This window comes from Dromaius novaehollandiae, chromosome Z (genome assembly GCF_036370855.1).
Source record: "Dromaius novaehollandiae isolate bDroNov1 chromosome Z, bDroNov1.hap1, whole genome shotgun sequence".
NCBI classification, from domain to species: Eukaryota; Metazoa; Chordata; class Aves; order Casuariiformes; family Dromaiidae; genus Dromaius; species Dromaius novaehollandiae.
Genome location: NC_088132.1, coordinates 42,816,508 through 42,842,588, shown reverse-complemented (window position 1 = coordinate 42,842,588; position 26,081 = coordinate 42,816,508). Strand labels below are relative to the sequence as shown.

The 26,081-nt window shown below is 41.0% G+C and overlaps 1 protein-coding gene, 2 long non-coding RNA genes and 1 other non-coding gene across 12 annotated transcripts in view; 2 read left to right on the top strand and 2 right to left on the bottom strand.

Moving 5' to 3' along the window:
• Window positions 1–2,958, bottom strand: part of LOC135325037 (uncharacterized) — a 46,810-nt gene extending 43,852 nt beyond the window's left edge. For both annotated transcript variants that reach the window (XR_010386255.1, XR_010386256.1), the window contains exon 1: window positions 2,647–2,958. This is a non-coding gene — a long non-coding RNA (uncharacterized LOC135325037). The remainder of the gene's footprint in view (window positions 1–2,646) is intronic.
• Window positions 2,959–2,976: 18 nt separating this feature from the next.
• Window positions 2,977–7,520, top strand: LOC112995235 (uncharacterized). 6 transcript variants are annotated; one of them, XR_003262138.2, is made up of 5 exons: window positions 2,977–3,104; window positions 3,822–3,876; window positions 5,475–5,635; window positions 6,660–6,818; window positions 7,294–7,520. It is a non-coding gene; the product is annotated as an uncharacterized LOC112995235 (long non-coding RNA). The 6 variants fall into 6 exon arrangements; XR_003262134.2 differs by having other exon boundaries at window positions 2,977–3,180; XR_003262137.2 differs by having other exon boundaries at window positions 2,977–3,238.
• Window positions 4,033–4,166, top strand: LOC135325177 (small nucleolar RNA SNORA13). Its single transcript, XR_010386354.1, has one exon. It is a non-coding gene; the product is annotated as a small nucleolar RNA SNORA13 (small nucleolar RNA).
• LOC135325036 (band 4.1-like protein 4A) overlaps window positions 7,514–26,081 on the bottom strand; it is a 142,272-nt gene continuing 123,704 nt past the window's right edge. For 2 of the 3 annotated variants that reach the window (XM_064502399.1, XM_064502401.1), the window contains 6 exons: window positions 24,538–24,657; window positions 18,020–18,067; window positions 17,299–17,367; window positions 16,303–16,413; window positions 15,248–15,329; window positions 9,430–13,335 (listed from right to left, as the gene is read on the bottom strand). In XM_064502399.1, coding sequence (XP_064358469.1) covers window positions 13,207–13,335; window positions 15,248–15,329; window positions 16,303–16,413; window positions 17,299–17,367; window positions 18,020–18,067; window positions 24,538–24,657 — 559 coding nt within the window. In that variant the 3' untranslated portion in view covers window positions 9,430–13,206. Of the gene's footprint in view, window positions 7,697–9,429; window positions 13,336–15,247; window positions 15,330–16,302; window positions 16,414–17,298; window positions 17,368–18,019; window positions 18,068–24,537; window positions 24,658–26,081 lie in introns of those variants that run through there. The other variant, XM_064502400.1, reaches the window with a different exon arrangement.

Here is a 26,081-nt window from a genome sequence, read left to right as displayed (position 1 = left end):
CTCACTCTCCTTTGCATGTAGTGGTAAATTTATAAAAATCTAATGCAATTTGACATGACTTTATCTCTTGGGGAGGGGGGGGTGAACTCTTCATGTGAGGAGGTCAGTTGCCAGCTGTTGAATTATACTTTGATAATATAAAGTAAGAGTGGATAGAGAGAGCATTACCACTGTGCAGTGCTTTCTAGAACTGAAGTCAATGCTATAAAGGTCTAAATAGGCTCTTTCCATGCTAGCTCATCAGAAATACTCTCAGGCCTGACAGAGACTTCACAGGTAAAAGAGGCCCTTTGGGCTTGCTCAGGAAGAGCTCAACAACACCCACAGAGGGAAAATCTCGGTTTGGGTAGCTGACAGGACTCACTTCAGTGCTGAGATTTCAAACAGCTCCGTGGAGTTGGGAGACACACAACATGCATCCATACCTACTTACAGAGACATAAGCAGGGCTTTATGGCTTTAAAAGAAAATTGTGGAGGAGTATACATCGGTGACTGAAGTGGCAGCTAGGTGTCTGCTTCCACCTCCAGAGGACATATTTAGCCACTAGATAACTGAGAATTATTGTTAATTATGTCCTCAAGCTAGCATGTCCTGGCTTCACAGGGACAGTTGTAACAAAGAAAATGTTCATGGATTCAGAAATTACAAATCCAGATTCATTGTCATCATCTACATGAACCTTCTGTATAACAGAGGCCACAGGACTGCCCTGAAGTCATTTCTTTTTGAATTAGATCACCACTTTCAGAAAAATCCTGTCCCTCATTGGATTAAATCAATCAGACTGATTTAAAAAAATCTAGCAATGCAGGGTCCCCTACAGTCCTTTGTAAATTGTTCCACTGATTATTTATTCTTGCTATCAGCAGGTTGTTCATTGTGGAGAGGAACTACGAAAACCAGGATAGCATTTGTGACCTATGTCCCTAACCTATGTCTGTCATATGAAAAATCACTCTGGTCACTGTTTTCTAATGGTATCTAATTGTTCTGGTAACAGGTTCTGGGAACAACTGAAACAATCAAGTTTTCATGTAATCAGTTAGTGTTCTATAGCTAGGAAATGTTTTCTCAAAATGTGTGCCTATCTGAGCTCTTCTGTATCCTAAGGTACAAATAACAAATGGGACACACATTAAATGTTTTTTCTTTGCTATACTGTTAGCTTATGTTATCGAAATCTGGACTAGCTCAACTTGAGTCAGACTTCCGTCCAAGCAGCTGTTCTCAAGCTGCAAAGCAGTACCTGAGTGGACCAGCAGAATAGAATAGATTTCCACTGCCTTAGTTGTGACTATCAGCAATGATCTGATCAGTGTCCTCTGCAAGACCAACTACTTCTGTGTTTTCAGTATAATTTTACTAAAGTGCTGACCTTTATGAGTGCATAAGAGCTAGGCTTGAGGCAATATTTCAGTAATACTTCAATAAAGACAATCTTCAGCACTTGGACAAGATGAAGACAGTGAGGGTAAGCATGATAACACTTGTGAATTTGCCTAAAATCAATGTTAACAGTATTCATTAGTTTCACTATAAACTTAAACAGAGCACTAATATACCCTGTCTACATTAGGGATATGCCCAACATGACACAAGAACAAACCTTTGTAGTGCAGACTGAGCCTAATTTACCAGAGAAAGAATCCTCCACTATTAGAAATCTGTACATTTCTCTAAGCCAGGAGCTGCCAGGGCTGACATTGCCTGCCCCTGAACCCTTTTTTTTTGCTTTTATCTTTTCTTCCCAACTGTCAGGGCTGCCATGAATCATGCTCAGGCATTTGACAGCCCTTTTATGACCTCCTGTAACTTAGCTGACATGTCACACGCCAGGCTGCGCTGCAGAAATGACTTGCAATTGTGGCTTTTGGACACCAAACATAACCGCTCTCTCTGCTAATTGCAAACGGGGAAGGGGCAGTTAGCAGAAGCAAGCAGGCTGCAGTGGCTATAAGCAGAGAGCAAGAAAGGTTAGATGATAAAAGAGCAGTACAGGTCTCGGGTTTTCTCTACAACTATTACTAGCTCCCATTCTGGAGTTCACTGTTTTCTGCACACAGTCTCAATTTATCCTCCAGGTGTACACAACACTCCCCAACACACAGTCTTTCGTACATCATACACACACCCCACACTTGCAGAGTCAGCAAATCTGGAGACTCTGCCATCATGACCAAGCCCCCATCAGTGTTTGGACATTAAATCCCCAGGGCTATTGCACACCTCGCCTGCCTGAACGGAGGTTACTCTGCATGCGCTCCTCCACCTGGGAAGCACAGTGCACAGCGCTCCCCAGGTGCTCACAGACCAGTGCTCTAGGCAGAGGAGTTCACAGGGTCAGCGCATCCGTATGCGGTACTCTGTGAACTTTTTTGTCTTTCAGATGAGAGTTTCTGCTAAAGCGCAGACCTAGTCAGTAACCTTAACCGTAACCCTAACCCCGATCTCGACTGTGAGAGCGATGATCATCTCAAGCCATGCGAGTGCTCCAGAGGCTGCTGCCCTGGAAGATCGTGTGCCTGCAGTGGGAAAGCTTATTTCACAGTGTGAACTTTAGGCACAGAAGACGTTTTATGTGTCGATACATATATACGCTATTTGCACGCAGGCTTGAACTTGCCGTACTGGTAAAACCCCTACCGTGCGCTCAGCTCGCCGGCGTAAAGATGCCGCGCGTACATTAGTGCCGCTCCCACAGAAGAACAGTTACACCGGTAGACTTTCCACCGCAGCTACTTAAATAAATACAAAACCCGCAGGCAGAGGGCCCGCACGAACACAACAGCAGGGGCAGAGCCAGAGGCGGCTCGCAGCACCGCCCTGAGGCAACGGCCGGCAGCGCCGGGGGGGGGGGGGGGGGGAAGAGGGCGGCACAGCAGCGCGCGAGCTCAACGGTCGGGCTGCGGCACGGCGCCTGCGCGCAGGCGGGGCTAGGGGCGGGATGCTCCTCCCGCGGGGGCTACTGCATCGCCCCCCTCGGGGCGGGGGGCGGGCGTGGTGCTCCTCGCCGCCTCGGCTGCGCCGCGCCCTCCAGCCTGGGCTCCTCGCTGCTGCCCGCGGCCCGCAGGAGTTAGAGCAGACTGCCCCCGCGGGACACGGTGCATCCCGCCCCGGCCCTCCTACCCGCTCTGCGGGAGGGGTCGGCACACGCCGCACCCCTCCGCTACGAGGGGGGTTGGTTTGCCCCGCTCGGGACACGCTGGGAGGCGGCTGGGCGGCCTCGGCGCGCGCGGTAGCTGTTGGGCGCGTGCGGGGGTTTGCGTCTGTGGCGGCCTCGGCGCGCGCGGTAGCTGTTGGGCGCGCGCGGTAGCTGTTGGGCGCGTGCGGGGGTTTGCGTCTGTGGCGGCCTCGCGGCCCCGAGCGGGTCAGGCCGCTCGCCGAGGGCAGGTCAGGCGGCGGCGCGGCGCCCGGAGGCCGCGGGGAACGGGGCTGCTCGGGGGCGGGCGCTGAGGCGGCGCGGCCTGCGCGCACGTGGCGTTGCCGCGCGCGGGGCTCGTGTCGGCCTCCCCGCGGCGGGCGGCGGCAGGGCAGCGCCTGGGCTGGAGGGGCTCGGCCGGCTGTGAGCTGTCTCCTGCGCCCGATTTCCTCAGATGCTGCTGGTTTTCCCCGTGATTCCTGGCAGCCGTAGTAGGCGCTGGAATTAGCTATAATTTGTGTTATACCAATCTTGAGGTGCGCTGCTGGCTTTTTTTTTTTTTTGAGCCTGCTGTCTATTCTTTAAAACTGTGTAATTTGTAATTATTCCAAACATTTCTTTGTGGATTCTGAATCTCAGTTATTTTTTCAAGTGAGTGCTCTCTTCCCTCTTCTTTCAGATGAGAGCAATGGAAATCTGCCGGCATGATCAGCACATGATGTCCCAAGAGCATGGTATGATGGTGCTTTTCTGATTAAATGCTTACCCTATATAAATAATTATTTATGTTTGAATTTAGAATAACTTAACCTATTGAGAAATTGATCTCTTTCACATGCTGTTAATTTAATTCTGCAGAGAGAAATGATCGGTCTTGTTATTTAAATCTTTGCCTTTGTGTTGCCCATTCATTCACTTCCAGAATGAATGTGGTGTCAAAAAAGGCAAACAACAATTCTTGCTAAAACTGTTTTAAGGAGTTGGTTTATTTACCTTTCTCCTTCCTGGTTTTGCAAGGACAGAAAAAAAAGTCTCTTAGAGGTTATATGGTTTAGTTTATATGATTGAACAATTACATAGTACATTTTATGTTTTAGTCTTTCTAAGTTTTAAGTCTTTCTAAGAATCTGACAGTCATTAGAAAAGGAAAATAATATAATAGTTTAATGTCTACTTTTAGCATTATTTAGCTATCCCGACTGTAAGGATAACCTTTAGTGCTATGCTGCAAGTAATTACTTTATAGCATTGCGTTTTGTTTGTTTTTTAACTCCTTTGGGGTCTGTTAAAGTAAGCTTAGGTTAACGTTAAGGAACTTAACACTGTACCTAAAACTTTCATTGCAGTTCTGAAAGTAGTTTTAGCGTTGCTCTTAAAACAATACAAAAAGATGGCAAGAATTGGGGCTATATGTATTTGTTGGAATAACATATATTTTATATAGTGGAAAAAAGAATGGATAAAAAGTTGCAGCTGATGTGCACAGATCGTGCTGCACTGTGGTGAGAATTTTCTCTGTCCATTGGATAAAATGGAGGTCTCCATGTGGTCAAGGGGTTTAGCAATAATGCAAGGTTTTTCTTTAACTGTGCAGGTTTAGGGCAGGTGTCCCCTCCCCCCACCCTTCTTCCTAGTAGTAAACATTAGAAACTTTGAGAGACTCTCCTCCACAAATTTAAATCAGCAATGGCTTTTTAATGCGCAGCTAACTCTTACTACAAAGCTACATGGAACAGTCTAGTATCAAAAAGATGGCAGGCATATCAGGCCTAGACTTTTTCTAATGTTAAAGCAACAGAAGTATCAATGTTGCAAGCCAATAAAATATAAAGCAGTCTTGCATATTATCCAAAAGATTGTCTTTTATTGTTGCAGTTTGAGAGCTGCTTTTATCCTTGCTGATGCAAGATTTTATTCCTGTTTAATGTTTGCAAGAATCATAATGTAATTTCAGACTTCTGCAGAGGCCTGTAGCTTTTCACTTGCAAAAAGATACCTACAACTTTGGTAAACTCTGTTACAGAAAAGATGAAAATCACAACTAGCAATGTTCTTAGACTATGTTTTGCCTATGTTTTGTCATTTTGTTATTAATGACTGAGGGGTCAAAAAATATAAAGGGAATCCTTTTTTAGCACTGTTTAGTTTTGGATGATTGGATGATGTCTTCTACTACTATACTGCATATAGAACAGTCTTCCTTTTGATGCACTATTGGTGGTGTGAAGTATGCTTTAGGGTATCGTTGTTAGCGGGGGGGCAACTCTGACCTTGGGGATAGTGGGTTCTATTCCTACCAGAATGCTGAAATACCTATGGAAACTTCTTGCAGAGCTCTAGTGCATTTGTACGGTATCCATCAGTCAGGATTTTGCTGGCAGCTCTCAAGCTCATAGATTCAGGCATGTGGTGAAATCCCCAGCATGAAAACGGCTTGCAGGAAAAGGTTACAAAGCCCTGATGCCCTAGCTGTCCTGCAGTTTCCTCCGTGAGGTGAGTGATGAGAATTTGTTGTACAACTGTGTGCTTCAACCTTCCTTTGTATGATGAAGTTGAATGATGTACTTTGTGTTGAAAAACCAAGTTCAGCAGAATGACTTTTGAGCAGAAATTGGAAGTGAAACACTGCAGGTCTCCTCAGCCTGACAACTTATTATCAACAACAAAAACGAAATGAGAAACCCTAAAAGCAAATCAATGTTTTAGTGTGAGAGGCTTCATTAAAAATGGTGCCTGGCTACCAGTGTGTCCAGGACAAGTCTGTGTGGCTTACTGTGTGTTTTGTAGGGGGTGATACTGTGGAAAAATTCAGGGTACAAAGACTTAAAATGTTTGCGCAGAAGACTGGTAAAACATGAAAGCTTAACATCTCATATCAAAATGCTATTTCACTGTAACTTCCTGGAAAAGCCAGCACTATTCAGAGGTTGAATAGTGCACATCAGTGTGAAATGTGGTGATACAACCAAGATGATAAGAATGGGACATATTATCAAAGATTTGTTTCAGTGCTAAAACTGGTTTGTGTAACCTAGGTACCCAAGGGTGTGACGAGTCATTTGAGCCTTTGAAGCCAGGAGGTTTTTGGTCAATATTTGAAGTGTTATGTGAGGATGACCCAGTACTGAGAAATCATTACGATAACCTACCTGCATCTCAGGGGACATAATATGCTGTGTGCTAGAGAGCAGTGTTCCTGTTGAATGCTTTTGTGCAGTACTCAGTAGTGAAAGAAAAAATGGATGGAAGTTTGTTGTGACAGAACTGATTTTTATGAATGTGAGGTGAACAAACTAATTGCTCAAACATAGGAGAGTAACATAGGAGAGTACAGCAGTGATGAAGGGTAGACTGAATGAAGTAGAAACTGATAAAAGACATACTGCACATTTTGTGCAGTTGCATCTACCAATTAAACCTGCAGGAACACAATCCAGGACACACAATGAGCTGAAAGTATTTTTTTGCACACTTGTCTGTGTTCTCATTATTCTTTTTGTTTCACTGATGCATTCAGCTCTCTTCAATGGAGTGCTGAAGAAGAGGATGCTGAGACCCAGTGCAACACAGTGGACTTCGTGGGGAAGAACTCTAAATACAGTTCAAGAAAACCTGGAAGAGTTAGGAGTCATGGAGAAGCTTCAAGAAGAATCAGGGTGCTATATGGCACCCACTTGTGAGTTACTTGGACTATTCAGTCTTTTGAATACTGAACAATTTTGTTGCTTGCTTTCTTTGTTCTCACTGTGCCAGAAAGGGATATACTGTACAGACCACTACAGAATAGAAATACAGACTGTGTAATTGTGCAGTATTTGCAATAGCAGCTTTCAAAATGCCACTGGAGCTCTCACAGCAGGTTGATGCTTTGGCAGCTCTTTGCAAAGGCAACACAAATCTGAAATCTTGCTTAGCTGGGCAAAGAAATTCTCTTGCACATAGGCTTTTTAAGAAGTACATTTGCAGATTTTGGTTTTTAACTGTTTTCCAAAGGGATGAGGGGCAGGCTGGTCCTTGTAACTTTGTTCCAGTCTTAAGGATATAGCAACCTAATGGTTGCTAGGATAGAATATTACTGAAAACAGGCACCCTGTATGTTTCCAATCTCACATTGTGTTTACTCTTTTTTTTTTTCTTTTTTTTTTTTTTAGGAAGAATTATTGGAACCAGCCTGAGACCAGTGGCATTCTGTACAGAATAAGATTTCTCTGTAAAAAATAGAAACCTATAGAAAAGATGGAATATTATTATAGAAAAGATGGAATATTAAGCTTGAAAAGTCATGTGGTGACACTCAGAAGCTGCTTTTAACTATATTGTGGCAGTGTATGGCAATGTCTATGTAGACAAAAAAATAAAGATTTTTTTTTCTTTTTAAGTCTTAGAACTTCATTTATTTCAAGCTAACATAGGAGTTGCTTCTTTTCAGCAGAAGGTAATAAATGGATGGGAGTTAATTGCTGAAACCATAGTCTTCTGCAGCATGTTGAGAGATCGGATTAGCTGGGATTTGTATTCCGGTGAGGAAAAGTAGAAACTTAAAATTCAGCAAACCTGGATTTAAAAATAGAGACAGGTATTTCTTCAACATAAAGAACTGGAAGCTTTCTCTAGACCCCGAACGCTCTACATATTATAGCACCAGGCATAGCCTGTAAACTAAATTTGAAGTAGAATGAAATACACTGCAGGAATAATGATGGGATCTCCTACCTCTGTTACTGGAAGGTTTATTCATCGTACATGTATTCTACCAGCCAGAGTGAATGTGCTGAAATTCTAAATCTTGCAATGACAGATTTCTCAGTAGTGAATATAGGTAAATTACTAATGCAACTTGTAAACACGAGTTTCTGCTTTGTCAAGAGGAAAGAAGGTTTAGACAAGAATGATTAATTTTTAGTGAATCAAGATGTAATTATTGGATGCACTAGAAAGCATGTGTTTGGGATTATTCCCTGAAGATACCATCTGTTCAGGAGCTTTGCTCCTGGGTCTTTGTTCAGAAGTGCAAGACTAGCAGGAGCAGCTTTTAAGACTACTTTTTTTTTTTTTTTTTTTTTTTTTTTTTTTTTTTAACCTTTGAGAGTAACAGCTAATGCCAAGTTTAAATGATAGTGTCTGAAATGTTAAATCCATATCAACAGGAAAAACTGGAGAATCTGAACTTTGGTATTTACTGATTCATTTCACAGTGTGGTGGGACAAATAAAAAGTGATGTGGAGGGAGGAATAAATGGGGGAAGGGGCGCAGCTTACTAAAATAGTACTACTGGTAACTATGAATGGTGTTAAGAGTTAGGACTGCCTCTCATAGTTTTTATGAGCAGCTAACTGGACTGTACCCTTGCAAAAGAAACAAAACCCCCTGTGAAATTCCTTGATTTTCTTTTTTTCCCCTTTCCTTCCTCTTCCCCTTAGGGTTGATCGTATTCAAGTAGAAAGGAGGCAAGGTTCTTAAGTGCTCAAGGGAAGCTAGAGAACAAAGACTTTTGCACTAGGTTGATGTTGCACTAACCTGCCCTTCTATTACTCACCTTTAGTGCTCTATGGCAGAGAGTTCTTAATATTCAATGGCTGAGCATCATAACTCTTCTGTGGTGAGGTTAGAAAGAAAACAACTGGTTTGTTCCAAATTCCTCTTTTAGCTTACTGCCTCAGTCCAACTTCAGTGAGGCTGATCTCGTAAATGAAAACAGCCAGTTTGCATCAGTGCATGACCAGTAATATTCCTGAATGTAAATTATTTATTTCTTTTTTCTGGTAAAGGGGCTTGTTATAGGTAAAATTAGCAGGAGTTTATGAAGAATGTCAAGTACAATCTAATGCCCTTATTGAGGAAATATGTAAGTGCCAGTAATTTTCAAGATCATAATATTACAACAGGTATATGTCATGCAAACTGTGATCAACTGGGAGGGCAGTAGTTTTCCTCACTCTTATGGAGACAAATAGAGGGAAGAAATTAAAACATGGGCACATTAAGGAGAGAGTGCGTCTGCCACACTGGCTCTGTACACTTGGTTTGACAGCTCATTTAGTCTGTTGATGCTTGTTGGTGATTTTTAGATAAGGAAGCTGTGGTACTTATTGGAAGTATAAAAAAAAGTTATACTGACAACTCTGCTACCAGCAAAAATACTTAATCTGGAGAAGCTGTATCCTCAAGTGGATTTTAATTGGTCCTACACCTGTTTCTACCAGATGGTACTGTCAAATGAATCTGTGTGTTTCTGAAGTTCTTCTCCTTTGTGTAATGTAAATAAGACAGACAAGCAACCATAGAATGCCCTAAAAATTCAAGTTTTACTTGACTTTTAAATAACCTGGACACAAGTTTTGACACAGCCATCTATCAAACTCAATTTAAAACAAAGTACACAGTTGCTTCATGAATATTTAACTTAACATACATAGAGTATATGCGTCACATTGATATGTTTATGTATGTTGTTTAAAACATCTTTCTAGAGAGCTTTGAATTAAACAGACTTTTCCAAAACAAAATATACTATCTATTCAGTTCAGTATTCAACTGTATAAAGATGATTTGGCAACTTAAATGGTAGTGTTTTTTGGTTTTTTTTTAAACCAACATCTTGCAATACAATGAGCTTAATAAGAGTATGAATTGTAGGTTAGCAGTATTGACAATGCATTGTAGAAAAGGACAGGTCAAAGCTGGTTCCTGCTGAAGAAACCAGGTAACAAGCAAGGAGACCAATCTAGGATATACAAAAATGCTTTTATGGTGTGGATAGCCAGCCCTCTTCGTTGTATAAAACACTTGTTTTGCTAAGAGGTACATTGGTATAGTTGGATGTTGCTAACTAAGAAGTGAGACAGATCCATAACTTACCTATTCATAGCACTTACAGAAATCTCAGGAGAGGTAAATGCTGAGGCACAGAGTTAAAGTCGTTGGCCTGAGATTGCTTCAGCAAACTAGAAGCAGAACTAGGAAGAGAACACCTCATCTCGGTCCTTTGCCCGTTTAGGAGAAGTTTGTGTAACACCCAGCCCAAGGGAGAACTTTGCCTGATCTGGTTAAGCGTTTCCTGTCTTGTGCCTGACTCACCAGGAGGCACAAGCGTTGTGAGTGGTGAAACGCTCCCTGCTTGGACTGAGCAACATGGCACGGCCGCCAGGCAGCGAGGCGCCCGAGGAAGCTGGGGGAGCATAGGAACTGCGGGAAGGGCTAGGTGCAGCTTGGAGTCCCTAACTGGCCAGCCACTTGTTGATCTTGTATTCCTGTTGTAGGCCTACAGAGTACAGCTGTAGCATGGGAAGTGCTTTTGGTGATTGACTGCTTTTAGATCTCATACAAAACTGAAGAAATCACAAGAGGTGTCTTTCCTCAAATGATCCAGGAAGACAAGCTCAAAGAGAAAGAAGGTGTAAGTATATGGAATAACTTTCCTCTTCTGTTCCACTAGCTGACAGTAATGTTCGCATTTTGCCTTGTTCTCACACTAGTGTGCAATATGTGCATTAAGCTTAGTCTTTCTTGTACTGAGACAAAATTGTATTGATTCAGGCTGATCATTAGGCTTGTTAAAACCTGATTCTTACACAGTCTCTTTGGGAGTAAGACCACTAATTCAAATCCAGGACTCTTTCTGCAAGTTTCTTTCTTTTTTAACTCAGAAAGTTAGCTTGACTAGGAAAATTCTGCTTTGCTACTAATTTAGAATTGAAAAGTATGGATACTAGTCTGGACATAAGCCTATTTTCTGATAGAGTGGAATAAGTAAAATATCACACATCTGGCTGATGCTATCCATCCATAATATACAGAAGCCCACAGACAGGTGACAGCATACAGGGAAACATTAGGTTGGACGTAAGCCTTGTAAATAACTTTCTCCTTGATCAATAACATTTGAAGATTGACAAGATATGGACAGCATGTACAGATATTCTCACATCATAAGAATGCAAGTACTCCTAAAGTAACAGATGTGTTCTACTTGCCTGTGGCTGAGTAAGGAGACCAGAATAGTGCCAATAATTTAGAAAGCAACAAACTACAAGCAAATGCATAAAACGCCAAGCTTGGGACAGCTGCTTGAACAAAGAAGGAGCGGCTTTGATTCAGGGTACCTTAACCAGTTCTTGTGTGGTTATTCATAATTTTAGTATTCTTGGGAGTATTCCAAAGGATTGTGGTGATAGAGATTAAACTATAGGATCAGAATTTTTGCCACAGTGGGTTGTTGTGTTTGGGTTTTTTTAAGCCAATACATGCGAGAATACTGCTCCAGGTCATACATAGATCCTAAAGGATCACTGTAAACTGGAACAATGGCAATGAAACCATTCATTTCAAAGTTTGGGGTATTTTTTTAAAGACTCTTACAAACAGTTTGAGCAAATACTTTAAGCCAAGCCCAACAATGTCTTAGGGGGATGTCTGTAGTAAATTCAGAAAATGTTGAAGAACTTCTATGGAAACTGCATTTATACCACAGAGGGGTTTCAAGTTCTTCCTTACCTTAGAATTGTTCACCAAGATCGAAGGAGAAGCACTATCTGAGATAAGTATCCAAAGAAAAATATCTATCAGGTGAATCTGCCTTCCTTGGAACGATGCAGCATCTCTCAACCTGCAGACCAGTCTATATTGTCATAGGAATATACAAACTCTACCACTACTACCCTGGCCAATGGCATCCATCTGACCACTTTAGAGCTTTACGGACAATAAAGACTCTAAAGATGAAGTGGAAAACAAGCCCCTCTATACCAAGGGCACGTGAACTACAACAGCTGTTTCCATTGCTGTTTAAAAATTTCAGTATTTAGTTCGGAGATTACACTTAGCAAAGTTACCTTCATAGCAAAAAGGTTTTGCTAAGCTCCTTAGTAAGCTGGCAAAGCCAGGAGGGTAGGCAGTGTACTGACTGAGGACAAATGGGAGACACAGGAATGATTTCAGCTATTTATACAAACTGATAGGACAGAAGAAGACCTAGGCATCACATCAGACACACACTGGAAGATAATCTGCTCAATGTGCAGCATCATTAAAACCTACTAGTCCTACCTTGACAATAGAAAAAAATGCAATTATCATACCTGGAATACTGCCTTTGTCATTTTATCACAGAAGAAGTGGCTCAAAGAGGAGTAATAGAAGTTATTAGCATTAATTATTTCATATGAAAAGAGATTAAGGCAGGCTTTGCTAATCTAGTTTAAAAAAAGAACTCTTTTAAATCCTACTCTACAAGTTTTGTTTAACTGGTATTTAAGTGCTCTGCTAAGTAGTCTTAATACAGTGGGTCAGTACATACTCTCCAGATGTTTCCAGTGTGGTTTACCATAAAGATGATAGAGCTATTCTTATAGTAGGCAACGTTCAATTAAATAGTCCCTGCACACAAAAGGGCATTCAGAATTGAGAACACTTAGAACTGTTGAGTGAAAGTAAGTCTGTATAATCCCTGGAACTCTCTGCCAGAGGGAGTTATGGAGTCCATTATTTCTGAGCTAAAAATGGATTGAGTCAACATTTGTATTAGCAACACCAGCATCTGTTGTTGTGCTAGGCTAAAATAAACATTTTAAGAGCTAGCAGTCCTTATGTTTCAGGGCGTAAGTTGATTGCCAGATGGAGCTGTGAAGATGTTTCTTCCCAAGTCATACTGTATTGCACAATTGGCCAAAAATATGACTATTTTGCTTCCCCTGAAGCATCTGGTCCTGATCACGTTAGTTAACAGACATTTTTGGAAAAAGGCAGTTCAGTTACAGAGCAGACCATAAAGCCTGTTTTGTTGCAGCAATTTTTTGTTTCTTTTTTGGAAATGTAACTTCTGATCATTCAGTTTTACTAAGACTTATCTTTTTGGTTGTCTGATCAGGCAGCTTCTCCTCAGTCAGTCACACCACTAGAGCGGTGTAAGCAGTAAATGCGTTGCTTGGCCTTCCCAGCAAGCAGGCTGCATTTCTGAATGTTCTGAGGAAATTGCTATCACTCCAACTTCAGTTTCTTTCCTTGCACAAAAAAGCCCCTCTGTTTCCAAAGAATAAAATCCATTCACTATCTTCAGTTACAGCAATCAAGTCTCTACCTTAAAGCGTGATACCTGTACAGTTTTTATTGTTTTACTGGTGGGTTTTCCATCCAGGTTGTTAGTGGATAGCTGAGATTTTTCTTCTATTAAGCTGTCTTTAGATCCATTTCGGGTCTGAAGAGAACAAATGAAAATATGTTGCTGAAAATGTATAGCAGAATTTAAATCCTATGTTTTGATAACTGCTTTTATGACAGTCTTAGACTAAGGATAGGACAATTTAATGATACCAGGAATATGAAAGTCTGTACATTTGATCACACAACTTGTTATCCACTTGCCTTCTCCTCCCCTCCCAGCTGCTGCCCCTCTATGCTATTTGGATTCATATTCCCTATTCAGGAAATACCAGGACTAATTACTTGGTATTTGGCCAAATACTGCAAACAAGCGTTCATTAGGAATTAATGGCCACTGTTGTGAGGCATTCTGGGGGAAAGGGAAAAGAGAGGTGCTTGCGAACACTGAACGTTGTAACACTAATTCCTTTCAGGGCAATGAATTCAAGCCAAGTAGCATTAGATAGTAATGAAAATATGATGATGTGGTGAATTTTGAACAGGATTCAATACTGCAAGTTACCTATTTACCTATTTCTATAAAGCACTTGAATGTGCTTAGTTTTAAGTGTAGCAACTTCCTGCTCCCTGCTGGAGCAAGTCCTTAGAAAAATATCAAGGATAGCTCATCTTTTTCAATTTCCGTCATACACAGGAATCAAATATCCTCAAACTTAATTCCTATCTGACAGCACGTAGTGTGTTTGCTGGCCTTAAAGTGAAAGAAAATCTCTTTTTTTCTTTTAAAGTTGTTCAAACTTACATTATTCTAACTGCTTACAGGATAAAATTGGACATGTTTTACTAGTTATGTTCTTCGGAGTTTCCACACTGCAGTATCAGCATGTGGTTTTCGTGTCCCCACATGCCAGATTAGCAGACATGATGGGTGAGAAGAAAATGTGTGTATTGTATTTCATATTTTGATTTTAGATTTGAAACTACAACACTCAGATTTCTAAATGACAATCTAGTTGTGGTGGTAAAGACTTTTTTCTTGCTGAAAACCTACATACACTCTCTTAAGAGGATAATGAGGAATCCTATCTGTTTTTACTGAATGTGTTACTACACAGATATGCCCTCCCATTGCCAATAGCAATGATAAAAATCAAACTTAAATAAAAAAGGGTCTAGAAGGAAGCAAGATTTAGGAGTCTGCCTATATGAGTTCACCCAAATTTCTAATACATACTGGTAAAGTAGCAAAACTTTTTGTAAGTACACTGGAATCCCATAGCATTGCTGGGAAAAACTCCAGGTAAAAAAGCAAGTGTTTGTCAGAAGAGAAGCAGCTTGTACCATTCGAAGGATTTGGAAGCTAGGTAGAAATGGGTCTGGAATTTACCCTTGTATGCATTGGTACAGAAGTACAAAGTGCTTGCTTTTTAAATATCATTTCCTTCTCACATTTTGAGCTTAATATGACTGCCTATCAAAGCTAAGATATGTTACCATAATTTATGATAAAAGCCAGTGATAAAGACAAGCTCTGTCCATTTTATTTCAATAAGCTGAAAAGAATAACTATTCAGCATTTGAAAAAAAGAGCAATGTTTCAAGCCTGAGCAATCAAGCTCTAAGAAGTGGAGAGAAAATGGTAATAGACTACCATTACAACTACATCCTAAGCACACTTGCGTATTTTAAGTAATTGTGAGAGCTGATTCTCCTCCTGTGGAAACAGGATAGCACGTTAACAAAGCATCAAACTTAAAATAGGAAAGTGCCCACCGGTAGCGGAAGCAGGTATCCATCAGAGCGTATTCTACAGAATTCAGTATATTTGGAAATGTAAACAAAGTAGTCGAACTGCAAAATGTAAAGCTTCTAGTCACATTGTTTTAAAAAAAAAAGTCTGAGTCTGCTTTCCTTTTCACTGAAAGACAAAGACTTAATTTAAATACAGCACCAGACCCTTTTTCCCTCCAAAAAAGAAAAATTTTAAAGGGTGCACACTTACTAACCTGTTGAATCAACTGGATGCTGGGACCTCTAGCATCTGAGGAACGTGTCACAGGCAGTGGAGGCACTAGATCAGTTTTTGCACTGGAATTACAAAGTGGTATTACAAAATGGGTATCGCTGTAATGAAGTATACTGAAACAATACATGAGGAGCATATGAAACTGACTGAGCTGGTTACATAAAGACACATCAAGTAATTACAGATCTCAAAGGCAACTCACTGCCTACCCCCTAACTTGAGACATCTAAAAGCTATCAAGCTATCTCCCCACTCTCAATATTCAGTGGGGAGAGGCACCTTCTAAATCGCAAGTGTGCCCCACCTCCTTCAGGGTGTCAGCAGCTCGCCTCCTGTGGGCAGCACAGAACAGAGAAAGGAGCCGTCCAGCAAGCCCAGGACATCCTTCTCCCAAGGCAGAGTAGTGCCTCCCCTGCAAAGCCTTAGCTTACTTCTCTGTACTTTGTGCTGGGGGCACAGTAAGTGATGCAGCTGTGTATTGGGGGGGGGGGGGGGGGGCCATAAGTGGACAATGTTTTCAGGGAACTGCTTTTGTCATTTCAGGCTTTAACATCATTGAGAATGGGGCTCTTCCTTTTCCATTCATAGATATTCCCTTTACAAATTGGTCTTCTAGGAAAGACTGAGCCACCCATTGCTGAAGAGTAGTTTATTGGAGTTCTCATGAAACACACTCCTGCAGATGAACAGCTTGACTCCATTAAGGATGTAGGTATTTGGAAAGTGACTCATATGAGCTTCCTCCCTTAGGCAACTTCATGACCTACCTCTGAGGAGTGGGGCAGGTTTCGTTTGGCTTTTTCATTTTTTTGCCCTTTCGACGGAGTGAGTCAAGCAAGCCTCCATGGCTCAAAATATACTACAAATGTTTTTGCACTTCATTGAGTTATTTAGCTCTGAAGACTTACTGCTTACACAGTTGCCTGAATCCTATGTCCGCAATCACATATATGCCACTTCTAATCTAAGCACGATCTCTCAAGAACATCTGTGACCTATTAAAACAATCCATCGCTAATAATCACTTTCACATACTTCACTTCTGACAGAACAGATCTTTCGCCATCAGAGCACTGGGAGCGCCGATACTGACGGTAGCTTCGAGGGGAATGCGAATGTCTAATGCGAACTGGGTCACCTTGAGTCCTAAGTGAGAAACGGAATTCACAACAGTAGATTAATAAATCAGACCTTTGGCACAAAATAAATAAATGCAACTTCAGACTGAGACACCCTCCCGTTTCTTATTAAAGTATAACAGATGGCTTCTTGCACTGTCTGAATTTAAAAGGCTGGTGCTTTTCTTATGAGCCTGTTCTTACAAGTTAATGCTTTAAAAGTGCAAAGGTCACTAAAATGAGCGTGTCTGTGTTTGAGAATGAAACTTTAATAAGGAATGTATTAAAATACACAGCTTTAACATCAGCCTTTTTTTGTTAGAGGTATTGTGGAAGAACACTATAATATAAACGGATCCCATTTCTCTCACAGGCAGCTGCTTGCACTAACACACAGCATCCCAAGTGGGCAATTATCATGGTAAAATAGATGTCTGTTCTGAAGGAAATGGCTATGCCCTGGCAGCTGCCCATGATAAGCCAGGGAAAAGAGGCTGAGCAGGCCAAACAGTGCTTTAGATGATCAGAATAAAAATTTGAAAGGAAGTAGAAGTTTAGGAAAGAAATAGGCTTGTTTGCTTGTATTCAGTTTGCCCTGGTTGTATACTATATATCGTATAGAACAGATTGATGGGTGGCATAGGGAGACATACAGAACATATAGACATATAGCAGACTGATGAGTGAGCGGCATAGGAAGAGATGAAGATGATTCTTTTTGTATTTGTGAAAGGGAAAATGTTAGGTTTAAATATATTATTATAATAGTTAGTATCCTCACCCAACCCATCCTTGATAAGCATTTTGGATGGATTATGTGTAGCCCCCTCCTATTTCAGTATGACAGAGTTCACAGTAAAAAGAGAAAAGTGAGCTTTTATATTCATAAAGAAAAATCCTGACATAAACTCACTCTATTTTAGTGTATGGGATTTCTTTCAATTGCTCCTCAGACAGGCCAGATGGATCCACAAGTTCCTTCCTAGAAAGGATTAGGCAGAGTAAATAATATTACAGTAGCTAGCAACTGCATAACCATTCATTTTTTATTATATTAGGTTGAAAAGATCTACTTAAACAAGCTGTTTTCAGCCCTGAAGCTATCTTGACGTCAAAATAGGAAACCTATTAAGAAATGTGTCTAACTTTACCTTGACTGTTTCAACTGCACGTCGCATCCTTTTCCATCTTCCTCTCACCTCCTCACAACCTGATCTTGAATATTATATATATACATACATATATATATACATGAATATTGTGAATACTGAACATTGAATATTCCTTGGAATAGGTTATTATCTCCCTATTTGGTAGTAGTGTGTATAGTAGAATAGGGGACCTCATCCTAAAAATGTCAGTATCAAAACCAAGAGCATTTTGGAAGCCCCACAGGAATACACCTTTAAAACATTGTATTTTTCTTTAATTCGTCTACATATGATGGTCAGCTGTATTCAGTGGCCTGAAGTATCTTCTGTGCATAGTCAACTAAAGTAATTTACACCTGTGTAATTAATGTACTGTGGCACATAAATCAGAACAGAATGCTTTATAACCACAGTGCAAGGGGTGTGAATAACTACATTGGGGCAATGCTGTGGTCAGTCAGGCCGTATGAGGACAGTACTTACTGAATATGTTTCCACAGTTGTTCTTTAGCTTGTACATCTGGGCTTCTCCTACAAAGACCAAAGAAAACAAATGCAGAACTGTGAAAACCACCATCTGAGGTACTGCTGCTCAATAACCACTTTTAATGGCATACATTGAGCACAGAAATAATGGCAAACGTAATCCACTAATGACCTCAATTTTAAAGTTTGTTATCTTGGGAAATGCATTAAACTTCATTGCTTTATTGGAACCGAAAAGTCATTTCTTGAATGAGAGGCTCTGAGCGAAATCACAATTTCTGTTCCACTAGCCTTCAGCAAAAGTATGCGCAAAATATTAATGACAGAACAAGTTCTCACTGCAAGCCAAAGCTGTGCCCAGCTACTGCTGTCCCCCTAGCCTCCAGCCCCTGGCCCAGCTAAGGACAATGTCTTTTTGGAATTACTCCTTTAAAAGGCCCTGAGAAACCTGGGCTGGCCCAGCGAGCCCTCTGGGGGCAGGAAGCAATCAACTGGGCCAGCCATGCCATGCCATGCCAGGCCATGCCAGGCCAAGCCATCAGGAATCCCTGCTCATTCCCAGCGGGCACCAGGAAAGAGGAGCCCTCACTCAGCTCTCATCAGTCCAGCCTAAGGCTTTCTGGTGGTTTGCAAGTAAGGTTTCTGCTCAGTTCATTTATACTTTAACTTTGCGACATCTAGGACGAACACAACAACAGCAATTGCACTTGCACAGAAACACACAAATATTTTAGCAGGTACTTCATTCATAGATAAATTGCTTAGCCAAAATTGTAGTTTTTCTGTTGCAGACATGGAGATTTAGTACAGAAAGCCTGAATTACGTGCCACATATCTTCCAGCAAATTACAGAAAATATTATCTCTTAACTGGATTGTCCTTTCCTTTTCTATTTCATTTCAAGTTAGCATGAAGTACCACTGTTGCTGAAGTTACATCTAGAAATCACCAGAAAATACGCTAATGGATTAAATATATGCTTTACACAGTGGCAGGGACTACAACGTATTAAGAGATCAGATCGCTCTTATCATTGCGATTATATAAATTCAGTGTAGACAGCTAGACCGTTCCACATCCTCTGAGATGCAAAGGATGAAACTTTCAAAAGGATCAGCATGCCTAAATGCTCCCACAGAAGTCACAGTTTCATCAGATCAGATAGTGGGTTTTTTTTTTAAAAAAAAAAAAGGCCTATCATAGTCAAAGATGCTTTTGGAATGATATAATCCACAGATTTAAGTGAAGATCAAGGAAGAGAGCAGAATTTTGCCTTCTTGTTAGTTGTAAAGCATCTGTTAAATTGACTCTCCATTGCCCAGTGACAGAGCCATATCAGAAATAATTCCAAACTGTTCTCTATCGCTAATTGTTTTACTATGTTTTTGTTTCACCATGACATGTTTGGCTTATTTCCAGACTGCAGTCTGGGAATAATGTTCAGAGACATCTGTATTTCAGTAAATGTTTTACAGATGGCATAGAAGCAGACTATTTAGAGATGCTAATTTTTTTAGATTTCACAGGTGCAGAAGTACTGGATGATCCTAGTTTAATGCTGTAAAAATACTAGAGAGAGATAAAAAGGCAAGAAACAACCTTACATTTGTAATTCCCTAATGGGACTAATACGAGCTAATCCATAACATTCTCAGGCTTCATGCTGGTGGATGACCTTCCAGGCAGCATCGCGCAGCCAGCCCCCCCATGACAACTCCTGTCCTCTGCCAGACCTCTCTGCTGTCTGCTCCAATGGGCCAGGGCCTCATGAGGGCATCCGCAGCCATCAGGTGCAATAGCTACAGCCACAAGTAGCTTGCAATCTGACCTTTCACAGCATGAAGAGGTTTTGATGGCTTTGTGTTTCATGTTTATTTTAATGTATTTCGTTTTCTCTGATTCTCACTTCTCCTCCTCTTTCCTTCTCTCTTCTTGCATTTACTTCTTTTTACTCTCCTTCTTACATCAGTTCACGTTATTTTTAACTCCCTGAGGCAGTAGCTTGGTATGCAGCAGTTTTTAACAGCCTTTTTTGCCCCTCAACTTTGAATTGATTTCTGCTTCTATGCAACCCCCTGCTCACAAAATAGCAGCTGCAAACTCCGTATTCACCCTGGGGCTGGGAAGATAGGCATCCTCTTCTGAGACTGAATAATCAGGCAGTGGGGGATGCAAAAGCTCACTGAAAACGCCAGCTTCTCCAGGGAGGCTTTGTAATGCTTACAAGCCCTAGTTTGCCTGAGGAAGGAAAGCCCCAAGGTCACTCCCAAATGCAGGGTTCCCACAAAGCAAGGTATTGTGCATGCCACTAACCCATCTGATTAGCTCATTGCTTTTACTTATTCATGGAAACACACCAGTTCAGGATGTGGTCCCAAGTCTCCCAGTATCACTGCACATGGCACACAGCCTCACCTGCAGTAAGAAATACTAACTCGTGGAGCAGTGTGGGAAGAGAGCGGTTAAATAAGAAGTTGCCTTCCTCTCACCATTTTCTAGGAACTGTGCCTCCTGCTTTCTATGGCCAATTCTGGGTGTTTAATTCTGTGACCTCGCCCATCCTCTCCCTCCTCCTCTTCCTTCCACCCCTGCAACTACATTAATAAGGGAACCACTGCTGTAAAATACTAGCAGAGCCACATATGGCATCTCATGAAAAAAAGCATGAAGGAAAGGAGCTATACACAGTCATTGCTCAGAGCAAACTGTTTTTAAGAATTCATATCTTGACATTATCTATCTTCCACCAGTTTAAGAAGTATTACGATATTGGGACAGTCTCACAGCATTTATTCAAATTAACTCCCCACAAATGAATATCCAGAAATATGATACAGCTAATGTATCTTAATACAAGCATTTTTGCACCAAAAGCCTGATTGTGCTTTCTCTGAAGACAGCAGGAACACTGTCACTCTAAAATGAAGAAAAGCTTATAAAAAGAGAGGCCTTGTTAAGGTGAAATGTAGCTATTGTAAATACTGAATAGGAAATTCATGTTTGTGTAGTTCTCAGCAACACGTAACAAGCAGACCCTTCTATTAAATCTTTAAAGCCAGACAGATCACCATCCCTCTTTCACACTCTTTCCACTTTTTTATTGTGAATCATATCAACATCCAGAGTTTGGACAAATAATATATATTCAGATTGTCCTATTGCAGTATCTGAATCAAATTTTGAAAGATAATAGCTTCTGGACAATTTGTAAGCTAATCAGATTCTCTAATGCACAAGAAACCTAGTGGGAATCCACAGTAAGTGGTGAGCCTCCAGGGTTTTGTTGTTGTTGTTGTTTGGTTTTTACAAGCTCAAATAACCCTAGACATTAATAAGGTCTACATTATTTTTTATGTCTGCATCTGCACCCTTATTAATAATTCAATTTGATTTCATGATTCACAAATGGTAAATTTAAATAAGCCATGGAATTTTAATGGCCATTCTTCTTAATTAAAAAAGCCCTTTGGCTATGCAGATGTTTTACTTGAACTCTTGAAAATAAACCCTGTAGAACTAGAACTGGGAGCTTTCGATATTTGCTGTTTCCTTTAGAAGAAAGAAAGGTCAAATTCTTGTCAAATATTTTTATTCCTGAGACCAAGGAGAATCCCCCCGCCACACACACACACACACACACACACACACACACACACACACACACACACCCCAACAATGATTAATATTGCTCATTATCAAACAAATGAAATGCAGTGTGCCAGACAAGGTAACAAATATTTCAACCTTTACTTCATGCTTCCAAGGTGAACCTCTAGTTAAGCTGACAGCAATAAGTAACTTAATGTGAAAGATTTATTTGTATTATTAAAATGAATGTTTTGTGTCAATTGTTAAATGTGCAAATTGAAGTGACCATATGTCCAGATTTAAAAATAAAAATAACCATACCCTGCACCCTAGGGATTCACTTGTTTCCCTTCTCCCTAGCATGCATGCAGTCATGTAAGCAAACAGCTGAGCCAAACTATACTAAATAAATGCTCTTATAACCTACTGCAGCTAGAGTTTATTCATCTTGTTTGATCTGACTGCTCAGTTAAAAGCCTTTTACTAGACTTTTTTTTAAGGCACCTTGAAAGGAATTCACATTATCCTTTTTCAGCTCATATTTGCATACATTAAGTGAGGCACACAAAAGTGAGGAGTATATTCATCACTATCACAATATGGGAGAGAAGAGAAATGAGGAGTTACCCAAAATTTTCAGGGTTTCCTCCTTTCCTTGCTTTCCCTAGGACCTTGCCTTGTCACAAAAGACACTATACCTATATGTTTTTTGCTAATAGTAATTTCAAAAAAATATAGTCCAGAATATCACTGCACTGGCTAGTACTTTCTGGAGGGAAGATAAAATGCATTTTGTAAGTTGTTAGCCGCAAGAGGGAGCCTGTGCTGTCCAAGCAATAAAACTTACTTGGCACAAGGAAGAAAAAAACATTGGCTATAAATTTCATCTAGCCATGCACTCATAAACTGAGTGCATTTCCTAGTTTATGGCACTTTCTGTACATACTACAAAACTGTAAATCAAACAATCTGTTATATTTGCACCTTCAATACAAGTGAGTTTTAATATTTCTGATTTTTAGTAGTATATTGACCTACAATTACACCTAATAATATTTGACTTTTGTGCAGTTGAGAGTGAACAGGTCTGTACAAAGCCAGTAAAAGTAGAAATTCCAACATTTGGAATTTTAATAACAAATACTATTTCTCATAAAGGAAGTAAAACTGTAAGCTATGAAGGTGGAGATACAAATGGGTTCTAACAACGTGGGTAACTATGAGAACAGAACTCCAGTGGATTTTAATACCGGAAACATCAATGCAGATTACAGTTTCAATAGGTAAAAATAAAATAGCCTTTTACTTAATATGGTGCACATTCTTAATATGCTTGCAGCTGACTTCCTCAGAAATGGGGCAAATAAATCTTTCCAATCACAAATAAGTGTTTTTTTAAAAAACATATTTTAAACTTAGCTACATCAGCAGAGCCTTCTAACAGACCAAACCTCCTCCTTCCTCCCCTCTCCCTTCATTTAGAGGTTTATTGGGGGGTGGGAGGGGACTGACAGTGAAAATTACTATTCCCCTTCCCACTTAGCTATTGTAAAATTTCACTGATTAAATCACGGAGAATCATCCTTCCCTTCATGAGGCTAAATATGTTCTCTGTATGAGGAGCTAAAAAGGGACAAGAAGCATTCACTGCATTTTGCTCAAGGCAGCGATTTCTCTCCCTTCTTCTGTGTCCATGGGTCAATAACAGTAGGAATCCTTGCTCTCCCCTAACATCATGCATGCACGGCAACGTCAGAATCCCCTGGGCACTTCTTCCGGCTTGGGAAATGCAGCAAAGCCAAAGTCCTTGAAGAGATTCAAAACTGCATCCTAGTATTTGTTACAAATATTTCATTATTCTTTAAACTACACTAAAATGCTTACAAAGGGAAATAAATTTAGCAATTCATGGCATTACAGTTTCTGTTAGTCTTAACATGGAAGATAAATTAAAAAAAAAGACACTGAAGAAAAGTAACCATGTTAAGTGATTACACTGGGTTACAGTGGTCACACATTAAGCCATAGGCTTCATCGCTGGACAATCCATCTATTTTAGCAAGGCAGTGAGGGTGGGGATATAGTTTCAAAGATTGCTCTTTTGCCTGGTCTCCCGGTGCCTCACAGCTGCTCTCCTGGCATTCTTCAACACATCGCCCGGCCCTGGCCCCAGGGCTGCCTGACACTGATACTGCACTAGGTGGTTTCTTGGGTGGCACATTAGGCTGGAAACACACACAATCCAAAACAATGCATCTAAATGCCCAAAATGCGCCATTAAAAGAAACATAGTTGTAATAAAAACAGTATTTTCATTCGTTTGAGAAAATTAATTTTAGAAATTGACAATTTTGCCATGTGGGGAATGGCTATCAGTAGGAACGGCACCGCCTAGCAACACAACCCTATCATGGCAATCCTGACATCAGGACGTAATAAATTACTGACTGCTGCTTACAAATGGTAATTTGACATGGAGACTTCAGTAGCTGGGCTCATCTGGAGCAAGGCTGCAGAGATTACGCTGATTAAAGAAACACACACACATTTCAAAAAGATGCCTGCACCTCTCATACAAAAACAATGTTTTTGCAGAGAGGCTGCACACAGTAGGGGCATCGCTGTCCTTATTACAGAACTAAGGCTCAGTGAGCCACAATAGAGTCCAATATCTGATCTAAGGTGGTGGAGTGAGTTACTGTCCAAGCCTGTTACAGAGCCGATTGTGCGTTACTTGTACCTTCAAATTCAAACCATTGTAGCAAAGGAGTTAGGCCACAAAGAGACAAATTTGCTAGTGTGAGAACATGCCAAGTGAAAGCCACTGTTCCTGAGCAGCTGAGAGGAATAACTACACAGGAAATAGTCTTCCTACTTTTTAACATGCAGCCTTAATTTTCAAGTTAAAGTGGGCTAATTTTACATACGATCGAGATCTGTGCCTGGATCGACGGTAGTTCATATCTGCCTGGTTTTTCTCCTTTTGTCGCCGCAGCACAGCTTCCCACTGAGGAGCTGAATCAACCATGTCATTCTCTTGCCGTAACCTGCAAAACAAGTAGCAGGACTTTAGCTCGAGGTCTCTGTCCCAGGGCGTTCTGAGGAAGAAATGAGTTATTGTTTTCCTTGCAGAATTCCAGCTACTATTATGCAATATTTTAACTTATTTTGCTATATTTATAATTAATGTTCCCAAAATATATTAAAACATAAGAACCTGTATCAAAGAGAATTCATTGATTTGTTATTCAGAAATAGCTTAGGCCAAAGATGAATCACTCCAAGCCACTAAAAACAGGCCTACAACTTGAATTCAGTTTGTCTTCTCAGCCCAAGCCAAACGGCTGGAATCGCTTCCTTACTCTATTTAGCCTTTCAAGTTCAGCTCCCCTACAGCAAGCAGAAGTCCAATATTGTGACACAAGGACGCAACTTTTTCCAAACATGTTGTTGCACCACGCGCCCTCACGGGACCTTGGGCAAATCCCCCAGGGACGCCCCGAGCAAGTTCCCGTTCAGAGGAAGCAGTGCCTTCGCCCTGACCTGCGAAACAGTCCATGACGACTGCAGGCCCCGCCCCGGGCTGTGCGCGTTGCCCCGGGCACGCGTCACCCTGCCATTGTCACCTGCATGCCTCTGGCTCCTGCTTGTAGTTGTGTGGTTGTTACCGGTGCCTCCTCATCAGGCCTTGCTTGCCCCATCCTGAAATGCCTGAACAACTTCCCCCTCCACCCAAGACTCAGCAACCCCTACAGCCCTCCCCGGTAAGCACCTCTGGCCCAGGGAACACCCTGCTCGGTCCAAAGAGAGGGAAAAACTCACCACGAAGGCATCAAAATCCACTTTCCAAAGAGACACAGATCATCTCATCATTTTATTGATCTGACAGAGAGGGGCAAAAAACTGATGGGGGAGAAAGTCATTAAAATTCAAGCTTCCCCAAAGCACATCAGCATGAAGCAAAAGAGCCGACCTCTGACAGGAAAACGTTCTGCTCCAAGGTTTAGATTAGCTAGTTACTAAAGCAGTAGCTGAATTAAAGAGGCAGAAGGGAAGGTGAAATCCTCAATCCTGTGAATTATTTCGTATCATTACAAGATCCAAATTCTTTAGAACTAAGGGATTCCAATGTTAGGCTATTTTCAGATGGGATATGATTTGGGTTTTTTTTTTAATAAATCCATGAATCCATTATTGGAACGTAGTACAGATTAAAGCAAATGTCAAAAGCATACAAACTCAGCATGTTCAATAGCAGACTGAGTTAATTCCAGTCAACATGCCACTATCTGGCCATTTGAGACTATACAGAAGCTTCTCAGTTTTGGGGATGCAGGTACGACTGCTGTGACAAGATGCTAAGGTGGAACAAATGGCTGTGTTTGGTCGCAGCAGTGAATTTAAAACCCAGCAAAAATTTAGAAACAACCCTGGAAAATATCACTCCAAGAGCAGACTGTATGGTATGACA